The sequence below is a fragment of the Miniopterus natalensis genome, chromosome 20 (genome assembly GCF_054644295.1).
Source record: "Miniopterus natalensis isolate mMinNat1 chromosome 20, mMinNat1.hap1, whole genome shotgun sequence".
NCBI lineage: Eukaryota > Metazoa > Chordata > Mammalia > Chiroptera > Miniopteridae > Miniopterus > Miniopterus natalensis.
This window is the reverse complement of record NC_142100.1, coordinates 21,794,660-21,810,484: the sequence shown is the minus strand read 5'-3', so window position 1 is coordinate 21,810,484 and position 15,825 is coordinate 21,794,660. Positions and strand designations below refer to the sequence as shown.

At 53.3% G+C, this 15,825-nt stretch overlaps 1 protein-coding gene across 1 annotated transcript in view; it reads right to left on the bottom strand.

The window, feature by feature from the left end:
* Window positions 1-9,059, bottom strand: part of NOS1 (nitric oxide synthase 1) — a 50,076-nt gene extending 41,017 nt beyond the window's left edge. Inside the window, exons 1-2 of the mRNA XM_087828585.1 lie at window positions 8,318-9,059; window positions 1,509-1,635 (exon numbers count right to left, since the gene is read on the bottom strand). Coding sequence (XP_087684711.1) covers window positions 1,509-1,635; window positions 8,318-9,042 — 852 coding nt within the window. The 5' untranslated portion in view covers window positions 9,043-9,059. The remainder of the gene's footprint in view (window positions 1-1,508; window positions 1,636-8,317) is intronic.
* Window positions 9,060-15,825: the final 6,766 nt, after the last annotated feature.

The window sequence follows — 15,825 nt, the reverse complement described above, 5'->3', positions numbered from 1 at the left end:
GGGGCCTGGACGGCGCCTACAACCGAGGTCCGCGCCCTTGGCTGGAATCGAACCCACGACCCTTCAGTCTGCGAGCCGATGCTCTAACCACTGAGGGACCGGCTAGGGCCCTTTTTACCTTTTAAGATAACCTGGGACCCTCAGAAAATGGACTCGGGTTGGGTCTCTATTGACCTTTGAGAATCTCTGGGTTTTGGCCACTGATATTAATTTGCAAAGAGAGGAAGCAAAAATGACTTTGACCCAATGCAGCCCGTCTGGGTAAAGAACTTGAGTGTGGTTTGAGGCCCTGAATGAACACGCAGGCTGGTGTCACTGGTTCCCCAACCAGAATGTGATGCTGACACTCACCTGGAAGCAGAGAAAAGCTTCTCAACAGATTCTGACATCTGGAAAGCAGCCAGCAAGCCCCATGTCCCCAGGAGTGAGGAAGCGTGGGGTCCTGATGAGGTGGTGGGAGTGGGGAGGGGGATTTCAATAGAAGGCATCTACCTGACTACCTGATCGCCTTTGTCAGCCAGAGGCTGGGGAGAGGGGCAGCGGGCTGGATGAGAGGGGAGAGAGCCAAATGGAAATCTCATTTCCCTCAGCCGGAGACCCCGTCGGCACCCACTAAGGACTGGCCCGATGCTTAATTAGTATCTGAAAATAGACATTCTGCCTGCAAGCAGGGCATGGTTCCTCCCCTTACCCCTTAGGAGAGCAGATCAGGCAGGCAAGGGAAATAGACGCTTAATAAGAAAGCAACGCGAGAGGGCTTGATTCAATCTTAGGGTTTTGCAGGGAGAAGGGGACAAGCAGCAGTTTCTCATGTCATTTAGTCAGGGGAACATTTTTACTTAAGAGGATGATTAGGAATGGTGTCAAAATTCAATCCGAGTCTCAGTGGTCCTAAGAGTCATGCCAGCCCCGTTCCCAGTATTGAGCCCCACTCCTCAGGCTTGAAGTTCAGGGTTATGTTTTCCAAGCTCTCACTGTCTAACCGAGGTGGCCAGCCTGGCAGGAAACGGCCGGGGTCCTGCCGCACGTTGGAGGACAGGCTCGATGAACAGGGCAGAGCCACGCAATGGAAAACTATGCAGCCATGAAAAAGAACCAGCCTCTCTTTACCTCCTAATTAGGGCTCATCTCCAATCTATGCTGGTAAGTGGAAAAACAAGGTGCAAAACATGTATAATGTGCACTCGTTTGTGTAAAAAATGTGAAAATAGCCTGTGTGCGTATTTGTCCGTCTATGCTGAAAGGATCGCGAGAACAACGACTACTGTTGGCCTGTAGGGAGAGAAGCTGTGCGGCTGGGATTAGGGGAGAGAGACAAACTTTTCACCTTGTGTATTTTATATCTTTTAAATTCAGAACCACGTGAGTGCCTTTAATATAGAAACAGAATTAAAATTTGAAAAATGGCAAGCTCACCAAGAAAACAAAACACAACAAAGCCAAACTCCGCATCCCGGGACAGGCTCCTGGCTTCAGCCCCAACACCCTCCCGGCTGGCAGACTCTTACCTGCTCCTTCTCGGAATACGGGTTGTTGAGGACCACGGGCACACTGCCCGTCCCCCACAGGTCATTGACGACGTGGTCATTCTCCACGCCAAGGGGCAGAGGCTTGTGTGACTTGCTGTCCACGTCTCTGAAAGGCAAGGGGGTGGCGTGAAGAAAGCACGAAGCTCGGCGTGGCCGGCTGGTTGCCCTGCGCTGGGATTCCTGGGTCAGTCCAGAGCCCCCGCGAGTCACCCACGTGGCCCTACGTGGAGCGAGAAGGCACTGGGTGCCCAGCCTGCTGCTTCGTGGCATTGCCAGCGACAGGTGGGAAGGCAGCCCCGTTGTCAAACACAAAGGTAAGCTCATCCACGTGGGCACGGGGGGCTGGCACACACCCACCTTTGTGGACTTCATTTCAGGGTGGCCGTGACATGGATTTTGCTCCTTCATACCCTCTCCCTCATTTCGTGGATCTAGGAGCAGAGGAAGCCCATCTCCTAGCACAACCCCTTGCAGAATCCCTGGACAACGGGATGGCAGTCAGACTTAATTGTGTAAGAAGTAGGAGGCAGGGGGGACAGGGAAGGAAACTAGTCCTGTGGGCCAGGGTGGTAAGTCACCCCAACGCTAAGGTGTTGATAACAAGACTCATGACACCTGCCCAGGATAAACAGGAATGATTCTGAAAAGGGGAACATAGCAACCAAAATAATAATACCATTACTAATGATGGCTAGTGTTTACTGAGCACTTTACATATCTTTTGGTTAACCTTTCTGACAACCCTATTAGATTATGAATATTAATCACCATTTTATAGACGGCAGAGGGGAGACAAAAGCTAAGTTGCTCAAGGTCACAGTATTCCAGCCTACTCTTCACATCCATTCTGAAGTGGAGGCTCTCATCATCATCATCATTTGTCATGATCACCATCACCACCATCACCATCATCATCACCATTATGGCCACCATCACCAGCATTGTCACAACCAGCATTCTCGCGATCATCGCTATCATAATCAACACTATCAACTTCTCTTCATCAGCATAATCACCGTCATCACCAGTGCTATCATCACCCTCATCATCACCACTGCCAAAAGCACTCTCACCATCACCACCATCATCACTATTATGGCCACCATCACCAGCATTGTCACAACCAGCATTCTCACGATCATTGCTGTCATAATCAACACCAAACAACTTCTCTTCATCAGCATAATCACCATCATCACCAGTGCTATCATCGTTCTCATCATCACCATTGCCAAAAGCTCTCTCATCATCATCACCATCACTATCACCATCATCACCATCATCACCCTCACCACCCTCACCATCACCACCATCACCACTGTCACCATCACCACCATCATCACCATCACCACTATCACCATCACCACTGTCAACACTATCACCACCATCACCATCACCACTGTCACCACCATCACCACTATCACCATCACCACTGTCACCACCATCACCACCATCACTCACCATCACCACTATCACCATCACCACTGTCAACACCATCACTACCATCACCATCATCACCACCACTATCATAATCAACACCATCCAACTTCTCATCACCATAGTCACCATCACCATCATCACCATCACCATCATTGCCACCACCAGCATCATCATCACCACCATTAGTTAGTATCCTCATAGTCATCATCAGATGAGGAAACTGAGGCTCAGAGAGGTTAAATCAATAGCCTAAGTAACACAGCTAGTCATGGTGGGATTAAGATTCAAATCCAGGCCTGTTTCTGACTCTAGAGACTGACTTCTTAACCACGAAGGTTTCCTCACTCCCAGGCTTTGAACAAGAATAGGTTCAGGAGGAGGCTATCTCAGCGAGGGTCCACAGGCTGTCCCTCCTCTGAGATGGAGAGAAATCATGGCTGGAATGGGACTGACCTTGCAATAAAATCCAGACCTGTCCTCCCTCCCTCTGAGTGCACCCCTCCTGCTTCCTGACAACCTGCTGCTTTTCAACCCTCCCTCTCAGTGCTACTCTATGGCATCTGCCTGTCTCCCAGCCTTGGGCACCATGGCTTGCTCTGGGGCCCACCTTGGTTTTGGTTCCAGGAGTCCAGGCTGGCCCTTATCTAGTCTTCTGTTCTATGTTCCCAGCTTTGGGGACCCCTGGTCCTGTTTCCATAATTTCCTCCAACCCCTAACCTGGTGCCGACAGTCATTTGGGATAAATCAGAAGCCAGGGCCCAAGGGGGTGCATGGCCCTGAGCAGCCGCTCCAGCAGCTCATCCGGGTCCAGCCAGACCCCCCTCCTTGCTGTGATTCGCAGCGTTCTGGTGGCCGCATCAAAGCCACTTTGCTCCTGCCTGGAGAGCTCTGCAATTGTCAAAGGGAACATACTGTTTCACCCTCTTTAAAATGTCACCAAAACACACCGGGAGTGGCTCTTGATTACAGAACCCAAGTCAATCGTTTACCTACATGGTGAAAAACAGGAAGTGTCAATTGAGAGGGCTCCTCTAAATGTCACTCAGTTCCCTCTCAGCTCTGAAACTCCCAATTCAGTGACATCACACGACCATAAACGGGGATTTAGCACAGGAGGGTTAATATTGTTTGAGCATCTGTAACGTACCAGGTACTTGTGCAGAAATTATTTCGTTTAATCTCAACGGATATTAAAAGCCCAGTTTTATAGATGCAAAAACTGAGCCCAGAGACGTTAGGTAAGTTTCCCAAGGTCCCACAGTGAGCACTCAGCAGAGCTGGGATTTGAAACTAGGTCTGATTGATGCTCGGCCCAGAGCCTTCCCTTTTTTAAAACAAAAAACCCCCACAAAAAACAGAGACAGGAAAAACTACTCAGGATGCTCACGCTAAGCAAGAGGCTAAAGAGCAAGTGATCCAACCTCGCTCGCAGAATGAGGCTGGTTTACAAAAATTGCAGGGTGCAATTACCTAGGCAACTCCGAAATGGCTCACGCGGCTTGTCTGTGTGAATCTACAGGGAGAGAGCCGCTTTTATCACTGTCCTTTTAAAAAAAAGTCTTCAACAACTTTGTTTAAATAATGCTTTTGGAGTGCTTTGTCAACACAAACTTAAGAATCCTGTGTGATTAGCAGGGGAAGGATTTTTTTAATATGGCACCATGGGGAACAAGCAGGTTGAGTTATTTGGCTCCTGTTTACCCAGGGGCCAAATTAGAAGTAAGTTTAGGTAGATTCCCAACCCCGAGTCTGTCAGTGAGAAGCAGATCTGAGGGAAATGCCTGGCTTATTGCTACAAATTCGCTCACCCTGGGACCTATGTGCTTGCTGGGGCACTGTAGCCTCATGGTTAGGAACCCTGGCTGTGGACTGGATGAAGTTGGGTTCAATGCTCAGCTTTGCTGGTTATAAGATGTGCAACTTTGGGTATTTTGGACACTTAACCTTTCGGAGTCTCAGTCTGTTCATCTCTAAAACAGAGTTAATAGTAATAATGCCCTGTTTGCGGGGTTGCTGCAACGGTTAAATGAGGTCAGGCCTACAGCGCTTAGCTATGGGGTACCTATTATCATCACTCTTACTACTAATTAGCTTATTGGGTGATCAGACAAACAGAGAAAGGAAAGCGCTGTGATTCCTCCAGCCACATTCTGTTGCCTGGTTTCTCTTGAGCTCTGGACACTCATTGTGAGATTTCTAGGTAGCACCAGGGCCGTGCTGTGTGACCCTGGGTAAGGTGCTTACCCTCTCTGAGCTTCAGGTCTACGAAAGGGGGCTAAAACCACATGTCCTACTTAGGGAGCCTAGCTCACATAAGGAGGTGGTAATCTGTAAGTAACCGAGCGCCCTGCAAGTGGAGAAGTTATCAGAGCACAGGGCAAGGCTGACCGGCTGGTCCAGATGGAGGCTGGACTGGGGACCTTGGCCTCTTTAGAACCCTCCTTCAGGGCAGCAAGCTGACAACCTGGATATCCTCTGACAGGCAGTGTTTTAAAGTGACCGCTCCCAAGTGCAGGAGGCTCCAGAAGCCCCGATTTCTCTTCCTTGCGCTCCCTCACACGCTGCAATCACCTGACAGGGTCCACATGTCCCCTGGGATGAAGGCATGTGGCTATGTCTAGACGAGACATTACTTCTCCCCCCAGGTAAGGGCCAGTGTCCCCTAACAACAGGACCAGGAATGCCCCATGAGGGAAAGGGACAAGATGGAGCAGAATAAGTCTGTCCAAAAGGAAAGAGGGACGGAAGGAAGGGAATGAGACCGAGAGAGCAGAAGGTCAAGGGCACTGCTGAGAACCAGTCTCTGCTCAGACCCCAGAAGTCACAGACCAGTGAGTGTGACCTGGATGTGGGGTTCTAGGCCTGGTGGGCAGTCAGCCTCATTGTCACCTGTTCACCCAGCATCCAGGAGGCCAGTTCTGATCCCAACCCCCAAATGCAGCTTGGATGGAGAGGCCCCTGGGAGAATGCCTAATTTCCAGGCGGCCACATGCTCCAAGGAGCCTGAACTGTCCCTGGCCTGTCAGCCCCGAAAGTGACTCCGAAGACAATCTGTCTCTGCCTTTCCCTTTCCTGACCTGGGACACGGATTCTTAGTGAGGCACTTATTTCAGCCGCTAGGAGGCAGTCTGGCAATTTGCGGAGGCACTTGTGCTTGTCACAGTGGTAGGCAGGTGGCATCTGGGGTCACGAACATCCTGTAACACCAGGGACAGGCCAACACAAGGAATAAGGGTCCCGGCTGCCACACAACCTTTGGACATTCACACAGATTTTTTTTAAAAATGCTTAAATTTCTGAGCCAGGGTTCCAATTCGCTATTATGTATATATACAGCTTTAAAATAGACCGAATTTTCCAACGCATGCCACTGTTGCAACTAAATCAGAGAAAGGGCATCGTTTTATTGGGAGCCGTTCACCATTTCAGGAAATCGCATCACCAAGGCGACGACGCTGCTGGTGGCGTTCGAGTTGCCAAAACAACACACCTGTGTCGATCTGCATCCGACGCTGGCGTGCCTGCAGCAATTCTATGTTTAGGTGCAAACACCTGACCACTGCAGGCCTGAGCAGGCCTGAGCCCCAATATAGTAAACGACAGGTTCTTTTATCATCAATTACTTTTATGCTCTGTGTCCTTTATTCTATAGTTAGGGCACTATATTGATTTAAAAAATGTGAAGTGTGGGTATGTTATATGATCCATAAATTACCTTCTGGTTAGTAAAGGGGATATTTAAAAATATTTAAGCCCTAGCAGGTTTGGCTCAGTGGCTAGCGTGTCGGCCTGCAGACTGAAGGGTCCTGGGTTCGATTCCAGCCAAGGCATGTACCTCGGTTGCAGGCTTGACCCCAGGCCCTGGTCTGGGCATGTGTGTGAGGCAACCAATCGATGTGTCTCTCACATCGATGTTTCTCTCTCTCTCTCTCTCTCCCCCTTCCACTCTCTCTGAAAAGCAATGGAAAAAATATCCTTAGGTGTGGATTAAAAAAATAAAAAAAAATAAAAATATTTGTTAAAAATGGGAGGGGGGCTGGTGTGGCTCAGTTGGTTGGAGCATTGTCCCGTGCACCAAATTGGCCGGTTCGATTCCCAGTCAGGTCACATACCTGCCTTGTGGGCTTAATCCCTGGCAGGAGACGTGCAGGAGGCAGCTGATTGATGTTCCACTCTCACATGGATGTTTCTCTTTCTCTCTCTCTCTTCCCCTCTCCCTAAAATTCAATCAAAATATAAACAAAAAATGGGGCAGGGGCTTTGAGCCCACCATGGGCGTGAACCACTGAGCTCGGGGAACACGTGCTGTCATTAAATCTCATCCTCAAAACCGTTTACGTTAGTGGGTTTCATGGACTTGCCCTGGCTTGATTTCTCCCAAGTCTTACCTCCTGCAAAACAGTTTTTTTCTGCTGCTTTCGGTCAAACTGCGTTACATGCAAGGTTGACACAGGATAACGAGAGGCAGGGGCGTGATGGGTGAGGCCCAGGCGCAGCCTCCCGAGCTGGGAAATCGGTCTGACTGCCCATCAGCCTGGCGTGCCCGTCCCTTATCTTCAGGGAAACAAAGGCCGCCTCCCTGAGATGACGCTACGAGACGCCGCTCGGGCCTAGCTAATAAAAGGGCTCCCATTAAAATCTTCCATGTTTGACACTCTGACTCATGCCTGGTGTCCAGCACCAGGGAGAGAGGGTCACACTGGCTCCTCGGAGGGAGGGCTCAGCTCCCAACGAGGGGAGGGATGTCTCCATGTCACACACGGAGAGTCCGACTCCTGGGGCTGGGGTGGGACTGCAACAGAGCCCCTGGATCATTCCGATGCCCATGACCCTGTGCCCGGCTGAGAGCCAGAACCAAGTGTATGGAACATCGAGCACAGCCGGGGTTCAGCTGCCACGGGAGGGAACAGCCCCCACTCGGTGTCTCGCTGCTCCTCCTGTGAGAGGCGGTGTGGAGGGTCAGGAGGCACATAAAGGATTGCAAGGAGTGGGCTGGGAGGGAGGCGATCAAAGGGCAGCAAGTGACCCTGGTCTCCCCTCTGCCTGTGATTGCAAACATACCCATCTTGGGGGGTTGCCGGAGGATCACGTGGGATCAAGATTGGGAGACATGACGCCAGTTGCCATGACTAATGGCTCTGGGATTCACGGCAAGAGATACATCCCAGGGGCTCTGCCCATCCTGCTCTTGCAATTGCAATTTTAGGGGAAAGAGGCGAGGATGAGTGAGTGGCCGTGCCCGCGCAGATGCCGGGGACAGCTCAGGTTGGCTTCTGGGCTGCGAGGCTGAGCTGCGGTACATGCTTGCATGCTAGGAGCACGTGTGCATGCACACCTGTGGGGCTTACCTGTCCACCTGGACTTCCACGTCCTTTGTCTCCGCCTTGGCCGGTGCCCCTCCATTGATGCCTTTGTCACCAGTGGTGAGAAGGTTCAGGACAGGCTGGATCTCTTTGAGGAGTTCATTGTGCTCCCCGCTGCCCTGAAGGGCAATCCCAGGATTCTTCTTGGCGGGGGCCTGGCCCGGGGGCCTGGGGGCCAGGCCATTAGCGTGAGCCAGCGAGCCAGCTTCTGGTCCATTGTCGAGGCCATGCTGTGGCCCATTGCCGGGACCGGTGGCCCCGTCCACTGCCAGCGCCTGCTCTTTGCAGGCTGACGACTGGTGTGACAGATCGACGGCTGTGGTGGGGGGACCCAGGGGCCGTGTCACCCGGATGGTCTTGGGGGTCCCGTCCCCAGTGAAGGTGGTCTCCAGGTGCGTGGTGAAGCCCTCGGGGCCCCTCAGAATGAGGACCACGTGGGTCTCGGAGGCAATGCCCCTGAGCACCTCCAGGGCGCTGTCATAACTCAGGTCCACCAGGGGCTGGCCATTGACCGCGAGGATGATGTCCCCGGCCTGGATGAGGCCACTCTGCTCTGCGGCGCCCCCTCGAATCAGGTCGGAGATGATCACGGGGGGCTTGCTCACTCGCTCCTTCACCAGGAACCCCAGGCCCCCCACTTTGCGCTTGAAGAGGCGGACAGAAATCACGTTGGGTTGGATCTGCTGAACACTGAACATGTGATTCTCCATGGTGCCCAGCGTCCAAGGGTCTGAGGACCTCAGTAATGTCGAGCCAAGGGGACTTCACCAGGACGCGCCCAGCTTCAGGCTGTGCCGAGGAGCTGGGGGCTGTGCCACAGGGCCCGCGGCGAGTCTCTTGGGCTGGCCTGTCTTTGACGTCAACTTGGTATCACCCACTCATTGCTGTTCGGCTGTCGGTGGCATGATTTCACGCGTCTGCCTCTTTTCTCGTTCTCTGAGGGAATGATGGCTGATCAGGCAGGCGTCAGGAGCGGCGGGACGTGTCCCTAAGCGACAGGTCAGGCGCACTGCGAGGAGAAGTATCCGGTGGATGTGTCTAGGGGTGACGCATGCTCTCGGGGACTATTCTCTGGGCATCACCAGCCCGTGAGATGCAGATGAGATCTGGGCCTTCCCGAGCTGAAGGGAAGGAACAAGGGACAGGGTGGATAGAGTTAAAAAAGAGATTGAGGCGGAGTGCCCAACACCACCTTCAAAGCGGAGATGGCAGCTAAGGAGTCGAGCCAGACGACGCTCTGGGGTTCTGAAGCCAACCTAGAAATAAAATTGTTTTTCTTCGAAGAGGGTACTTTCCCAGTTAGCTGCAAAGTGCCTGGGTTCACCTCCATGATCAAAGCCCAGGACAGCCACTGACATCAGCCCCAGAAATCAAAAGGCAAGACTCAGAAGACCTCTCTTATTTTTCCCACGCCGTAAGAAGCCACCCCTCCAACTTGTCACACCTGCAGCCTTTGTCTCTCTGTGTTTCACAAACATTTTGCATCCCCGGGTCAGGAGCTCAGCTGGCACGGATCTTTGGGCTCTCCGTTTGGGCCACTCCCAAAGCCCCCCCGCAACAGACCCCTGGAGGAAGGGGGGCACGGCCTTCCGTGGGACCATGGATGAAAAGATGTCAGTTGGCCTTTGTGACCATTTTTGTAATTATCGACTTGTTCCCAGTTCAAAAGGACAGGCTTGGCCACCATTACAAACCAAATTGGGTAAAATAAATACCAAAGGCACGGGTCCACACAAAACTCTGGAGGACATATGTAGTCCACAGACCATACGAAACCCTAACAGAGACACATCAGGAAGAGTGGGCTGTGTACACCCCGGTGAACAGAAGCACATAGCAGGTGCTCAATGAGTGTTTGTTGAACAAAAAAGAAAAAAACCCCAAAGACTAAACGTAGCACACACTTAACTGAGCACAGACACTTCACGTACGATTTTTTTCTTCTTTGATTTGCACAGTAACCCTTCCAAAGACAAGAAGGCCAAAGCTTGGGAAGGGTCAATGACTTGTCCAAGGTCAAGCAGAGAATGGTGGCAGAGGGAGGACCTGAACTCAGACTGGTCCCGCTCTTGAGCCCGAGCTTTTAAACGTATACCCTAGGTTTTTAAAATTTATATTCCAGTTATTTTTGCCATTCCCGCCAGTTTCCCCACACTCAGGGAAATGAGGTGTGGCTGGGGTGCCAAAGGCCACCAGGATGCTCTGGCCCAGGTGAGGCGTGTGTGCCCGTGGCATGTACACAGGGGACAGTGATGTAGGTGTGTCTTACGTGTCTATGTTGGGGCAGGTGATCTAGGGCTGTGGCTGGACTGGGGACAGGCGGGGGACAGTAGAGAGCCCGTCCATCTCTTTCTTTATCCCCAGTGCCATCTCTATCCTGGCACGCCCTTTTCGAGCATCTTCACCACTCCTTAGCGCTGCGAGAGAGCTCCCGTCTGCCGCTACTAACGGAGTGACACTCACTCCCTCGTTTCCCTTTTAGTGGCTTCCCAGGGTCACCCCAGGGCTGAGGCAGATGACAAGCTCCTGCTGCCTCTGAGAGCAGGAAGTGGGTGCAGACACCCCCCGAACCCCACGAGAAGGAGGCACCACCTCCTGGGTCCCCCGTGGGGGGGTGCTTAGCGAGTGCAGCCTCCCCTTTTCGCAACTTGCATTACGTACCCGCCAGTGCCTGTGTGTGGGTGAGGGATTAATGACCACCCGGGCCCGGGCCGGGCTGCGATCTCCATCTGGTGTTGCTGTGTGTGTGTCTCTCTGTGTGTTCATGCACCGCCCTCACGCTGTGTCACCTCCCTGCTGTGTGTGTGAGTGTGCGCGGCCCGTGTGGAGGCTGAATGTCTTCCAGCATCTTGCTGCCGGGGCTCTGCTTTGCAGGAAACCATCCAGAACCACTGTGCTCTTCCTCGCCGGGGAGAGGATCGGTCCCCGCCACCCCCTTGCTCCCTGAAGTCTCTGAGAGCCCCGTATCCTCCCAAACCCAGGAGGTTCACCATGCAGCCGGAGGCAAAGCCAGCTGGGACCCCCAGATCGCTCCTGAGCGTCCACCTTGGGTGCTCGGCTGAGGTCTTGAATTAAAGAAGGGGCTTGAAGGGGAGCACCTGGGGAGGCAAGGTCGCTAAGCTCCCTCCTTCCGCACGCTGGCTTGGGCCCGACTTTATCAAAAAGAAAGGGTGGACTTGGCTTAAGAAAAAGAAAGAAAGCGATCCACAAACCTCCCCGGCCTTGCCTCTCCCTTTCTCAGCTGTTTTTCAAATCAGACAGGGCTGTTGGCAGGTGCTTCGGAAATTGGGGTGCTGTTTCTCAGGCTTTAGCTCTGAAAAGGCGACTTGAAATTTGGAAGGAACTGGAAAGGGGCTGGGCTTGAGAGGCAGGGATAAGTCAGCGTCTGTTGAGAGACGGAGCGAGAGCAAGAGTGAAAGAGAGAGAGAGAGAGAGAGAACACAGCCCTGGGACTAAGTGAGTAGATTCTGAGCACGCACCACGGTCAATCCTCACCCTAATAACAACCCCACAATACTGGGTGTCTCTCCTTTTGCTTCCCACGCACGCCCTCCTCTGCGGCCACATTTTCATTCTCGCCCTGACCAGTGTCATGTTTGACTACCCCCATTTTACAGACGAATAAACTAAGCTGCTGTAGGGAGACCCCCTTGTCGCAGCTTGCAAATGTCCGGTGTCCAGCAGGTTCCTCAGTCCTGGGCCAGCCTGGCCACAGGGAAGATTTTAAAGGCCCTTTCTGGCTCTGTGTGTTCCTGGGCGGGTTCTTTATTTTCTCTGGGCCTCAGTTTCCCGATCTGTATAACGGAGGCATTTAAGTAATCATCACCTCCCAGGGTAACTGGAAGGACGGAATGAAACAGTGAGTGCAGGGCGCTCGGCAATGTCACAGAAAAAAAAAAACGCTCAGAAAACAACGGTTCCTGTTATTGTTACATAATGCGTAATGTTTCGGGCTTTCTGGCTCACAATTTAGCTCACAATTTCTACTCCACTGCAGTCTTGCCAAAGGTACACCATGTGCCATGCAGAAGGGGGCCCTTTGTTTGAAATCACACCGAGGACTCTCACGACGGTCGCGCTCTGGCGCGTTGACGACCACCCGGCCTCTGCCCCTCGGAGCTGCGATTTGGAGCAAATCGCGGGCACAGCATGGAAACCACGCTCGGGCCCGGGCCTCGTCCACGCCGCTCCGTGGTCTCGGTGTCTATTTCCGTTACCTTGCAGCGAGGAAACGAGCGGCTGACTTTTGGGGATGGCTGCCAGAGACAAGGAGGGAGCCAAAATAGGCCAGCGTCTGCCACCACCACCTCGCTGCTGCGCGACCTTGGGCAAGCCACTCCCCACCCGGGCCGCGTTCCTGCCATCAGAGGCTCAGTGACGGTCGCGGTTTTGAGTGATTGAGTGTTTACTGTGTGCTGAGCGTGGTGCCGAGCCCTCGGCATGGGTGTCCTGTGAAGTGAGAGCCGACAAGGTGACTGAGGTGGAGAGAAGTAAGCCAGCGAGGCAGCCCTGGGTCCAAGGGAGTGGACTCTGAGTGCTCACCAAGGTGAATCCTAATCCTAACAATAATCCCACAAAACCATGGCTCCCCACTTTCCCTCCCCAAAGCACACCCTCCTCGGCTGACAGTTTCACCCTCACCGTGATCAAGGTCACACTCGACTGTCCCCATTTTACAGATGTGGAAATTAAGCTACAGTAGGGAGACCCGCCTGTCCTGGCTTGCCTGTCGCTTTCCATTTCTAGCACTGAAAGTCGGAGGGTTTAGGAATCAGCGACAGTTGGGGGGGGCGTCTAGAGCTGTGCCACCCAATACAGCAGCCACTGGCCACATGTGGTCGTTGAACTCTGGAACTGTGGCTTGTTCCACTGGGATATGCCGTACGAGCAAAACACGCATTGAATTTCAAAGACTAGCAGGGAAAAAGAACATGAAATATCTCAACAACTTTCAGATATCGATCACATGTTGAACGGATAACGTTTTGGATGTTTTGGGTTTAGCACCATGATTAGAAAATGTATTCACCTGTTGCCTTTGACTCTTTAATACGAGACCGAACAGTTAAAGATCATGCACGTGGCTCCCACTGTATTGCCACGGGGCAGTGCAGGTCTAGAGTCTGATTCTAGAGTCTGGCTCCTGGGCCAGAGCTCTTCTCGGTACCCCACTGTCCCTTAGGTCCTCTCGAGAATCTACTTAGCCAGGCAGAAGACACTTCCTTCTAAAGAAACCAGAAAAATGGCACAGAAAGTTAGCAAACCTCTCAGCACTTTTTGAGGTTGACGGCTGGGAATAAACCGGAAGGGGGTAGAATGGGGAAGAGGAAATCCACCTACAACCCTGTAGAGAGACAGCTAACAAGAGGGTGACCTGGGCTAATAGTCCAGTATCCGACCTCCGGCCACCCAAATGGCATTTGAAATCGAGCCCAACAAGATAATAAATGTTTCATTGAAAAGAATGAAGAAGTCCCCATTGACAGGTAGAAAATGAGCTCCAAAATATACTATTAGGTGAAAAAAAAAAGGTACCAATGCAGAAATGCAGAGAACATTCTGGCAGGGAGGAGTATCGCTGGTTGCATCTTATGGGGAGTATTGGGAGTCAGAAGTAGAAGGATGCACGAACTACCTTGGTTTTCTCTTTGAATATAATTTAAATTATTTTTATCACAGGCGAATGGCCTTTTAAGTGAGCAATATTAAAGAAAAGAACACCCACCCTGTGAACACCCAGGTGTCTTCAGTTCGCACACCCACAAAATCTCTAATGGAGTTACAGCCCCGCTTCCCATCTCCCTCCAATCTCATTTAAAAACAAATTCAAGTCCCCCACATCTTAACACGAAACAAAACACTGCCACCCACAACGCGAACAAAAGACCAAAACCGTAACCCAACTGTGCTCTCAAAGAAACACACAAAACCACCTCAACACAGCCCCCAACTTCCTCGCATCTCGCGAACGGCTCATTTGCAGTCTCCCCAGAGAGCACACAACTCGGCAACCAAGCTGCGGGCCCGCTCCCACCCCCCGGAGTCACAGCCACAGCCACAGCCCGCCGACCTCTGCAGATCGGGGGGTGAGTGGGGTCCGGTACCAAGCTGCGGGCCCGCTCCCACCCCGAGTCACAGCCACAGCCACAGCCACAGCCACAGCCCGCCGACCTCTGCAGATCAGGGGGTGAGCGGGGTCCGGTACCAAGCTGCGGGCCCGCTCCCACCCCGAGTCACAGCCACAGCCCGCCAGCCTCTGCAGATCGGGGGGTGAGCGGGGTCCGGTACCAAGCTGCGGGCCTGCTCCCACCCCGAGTCACAGCCACAGCCACAGCCCGCCGACCTCTGCAGATCGGGGGGTGAGTGGGGTCCAGTACCAAGCTGCGGGCCCGCTCCCACCCCGAGTCACAGCCACAGCCACAGCCACAGCCCGCCGACCTCTGCAGATCGGGGGGTGAGTTGGGGTCCGGTACCAAGCTGCGGGCCCGCTCCCACCCCGAGTCACAGCCACAGCCACAGCCCAACCTCTGCAGATCGGGGGGTGAGTGGGGTCCGGTACCAAGCTGCGGGCCCGTTCCCACCCCGAGTCACAGCCACAGCCCGCCGACCTCTGCAGATTGGGGGGTGAGTTGGGGTCCGGTACCAAGCTGCGGGCCTGCTCCCACCCCGAGTCACAGCCACAGCCCGCCGACCTCTGCAGATCGGGGGTGAGTTGGGGTCCGGTACCAAGCTGCGGGCCCGCTCCCACCCCGAGTCACAGCCACAGCCACAGCCCAACCTCTGCAGATCGGGGGGTGAGTGGGGTCCGGTACCAAGCTGCGGGCCCGTTCCCACCCCGAGTCACAGCCACAGCCCGCCAACCTCTGCAGATCGGGGGGTGAGTTGGGGTCCGGTACCAAGCTGCGGGCCTGCTCCCACCCCGAGTCACAGCCATAGCCCGCCAACCTCTGCAGATCAGGGGGTGAGTTGGGGTCCGGTGTTTTGGGGGATCCCAGAGACACAGACACCCTGGCCCCGCCGGATCTTCCCAGGCACAGAAGTCCCCCAGATTCAAGGCCACAGCTTGCCTGTGCCGACTTGGATATTCCCAGATCAAATGCCCCCCTCAGGGGCAGGGAGGAGCACAGTTCAGAGCTGGGGACACGAGGATGACAGTATTTTGACAGTATTTTGCAGTTTGACAGTACACCCTGCCCCGGGGGCTTGGGAAATCCGCGCTCTCTTCTGTCGCTGCTCCGTACCACCTCTCTGTCCGGAGGTTTGACGATATCCACCCCCAAACTTAAAATACGCAGATCTGCCCCGGCTGGCGCGGCGAGGGAGCCAACCGATCTATGTGTCTCTCTCACACCGATGTCTCTCTGCCTCTCCCTCCCTGCCTTCTACTCTCTCTAAAAATCAATGGGGAAATATCCGCAGGTGCGGCTTAACAAAAAATAAAAATAAATAAAATACACAGATCTTTGGCCTGGCAACTCAATTTTTAAGACTTT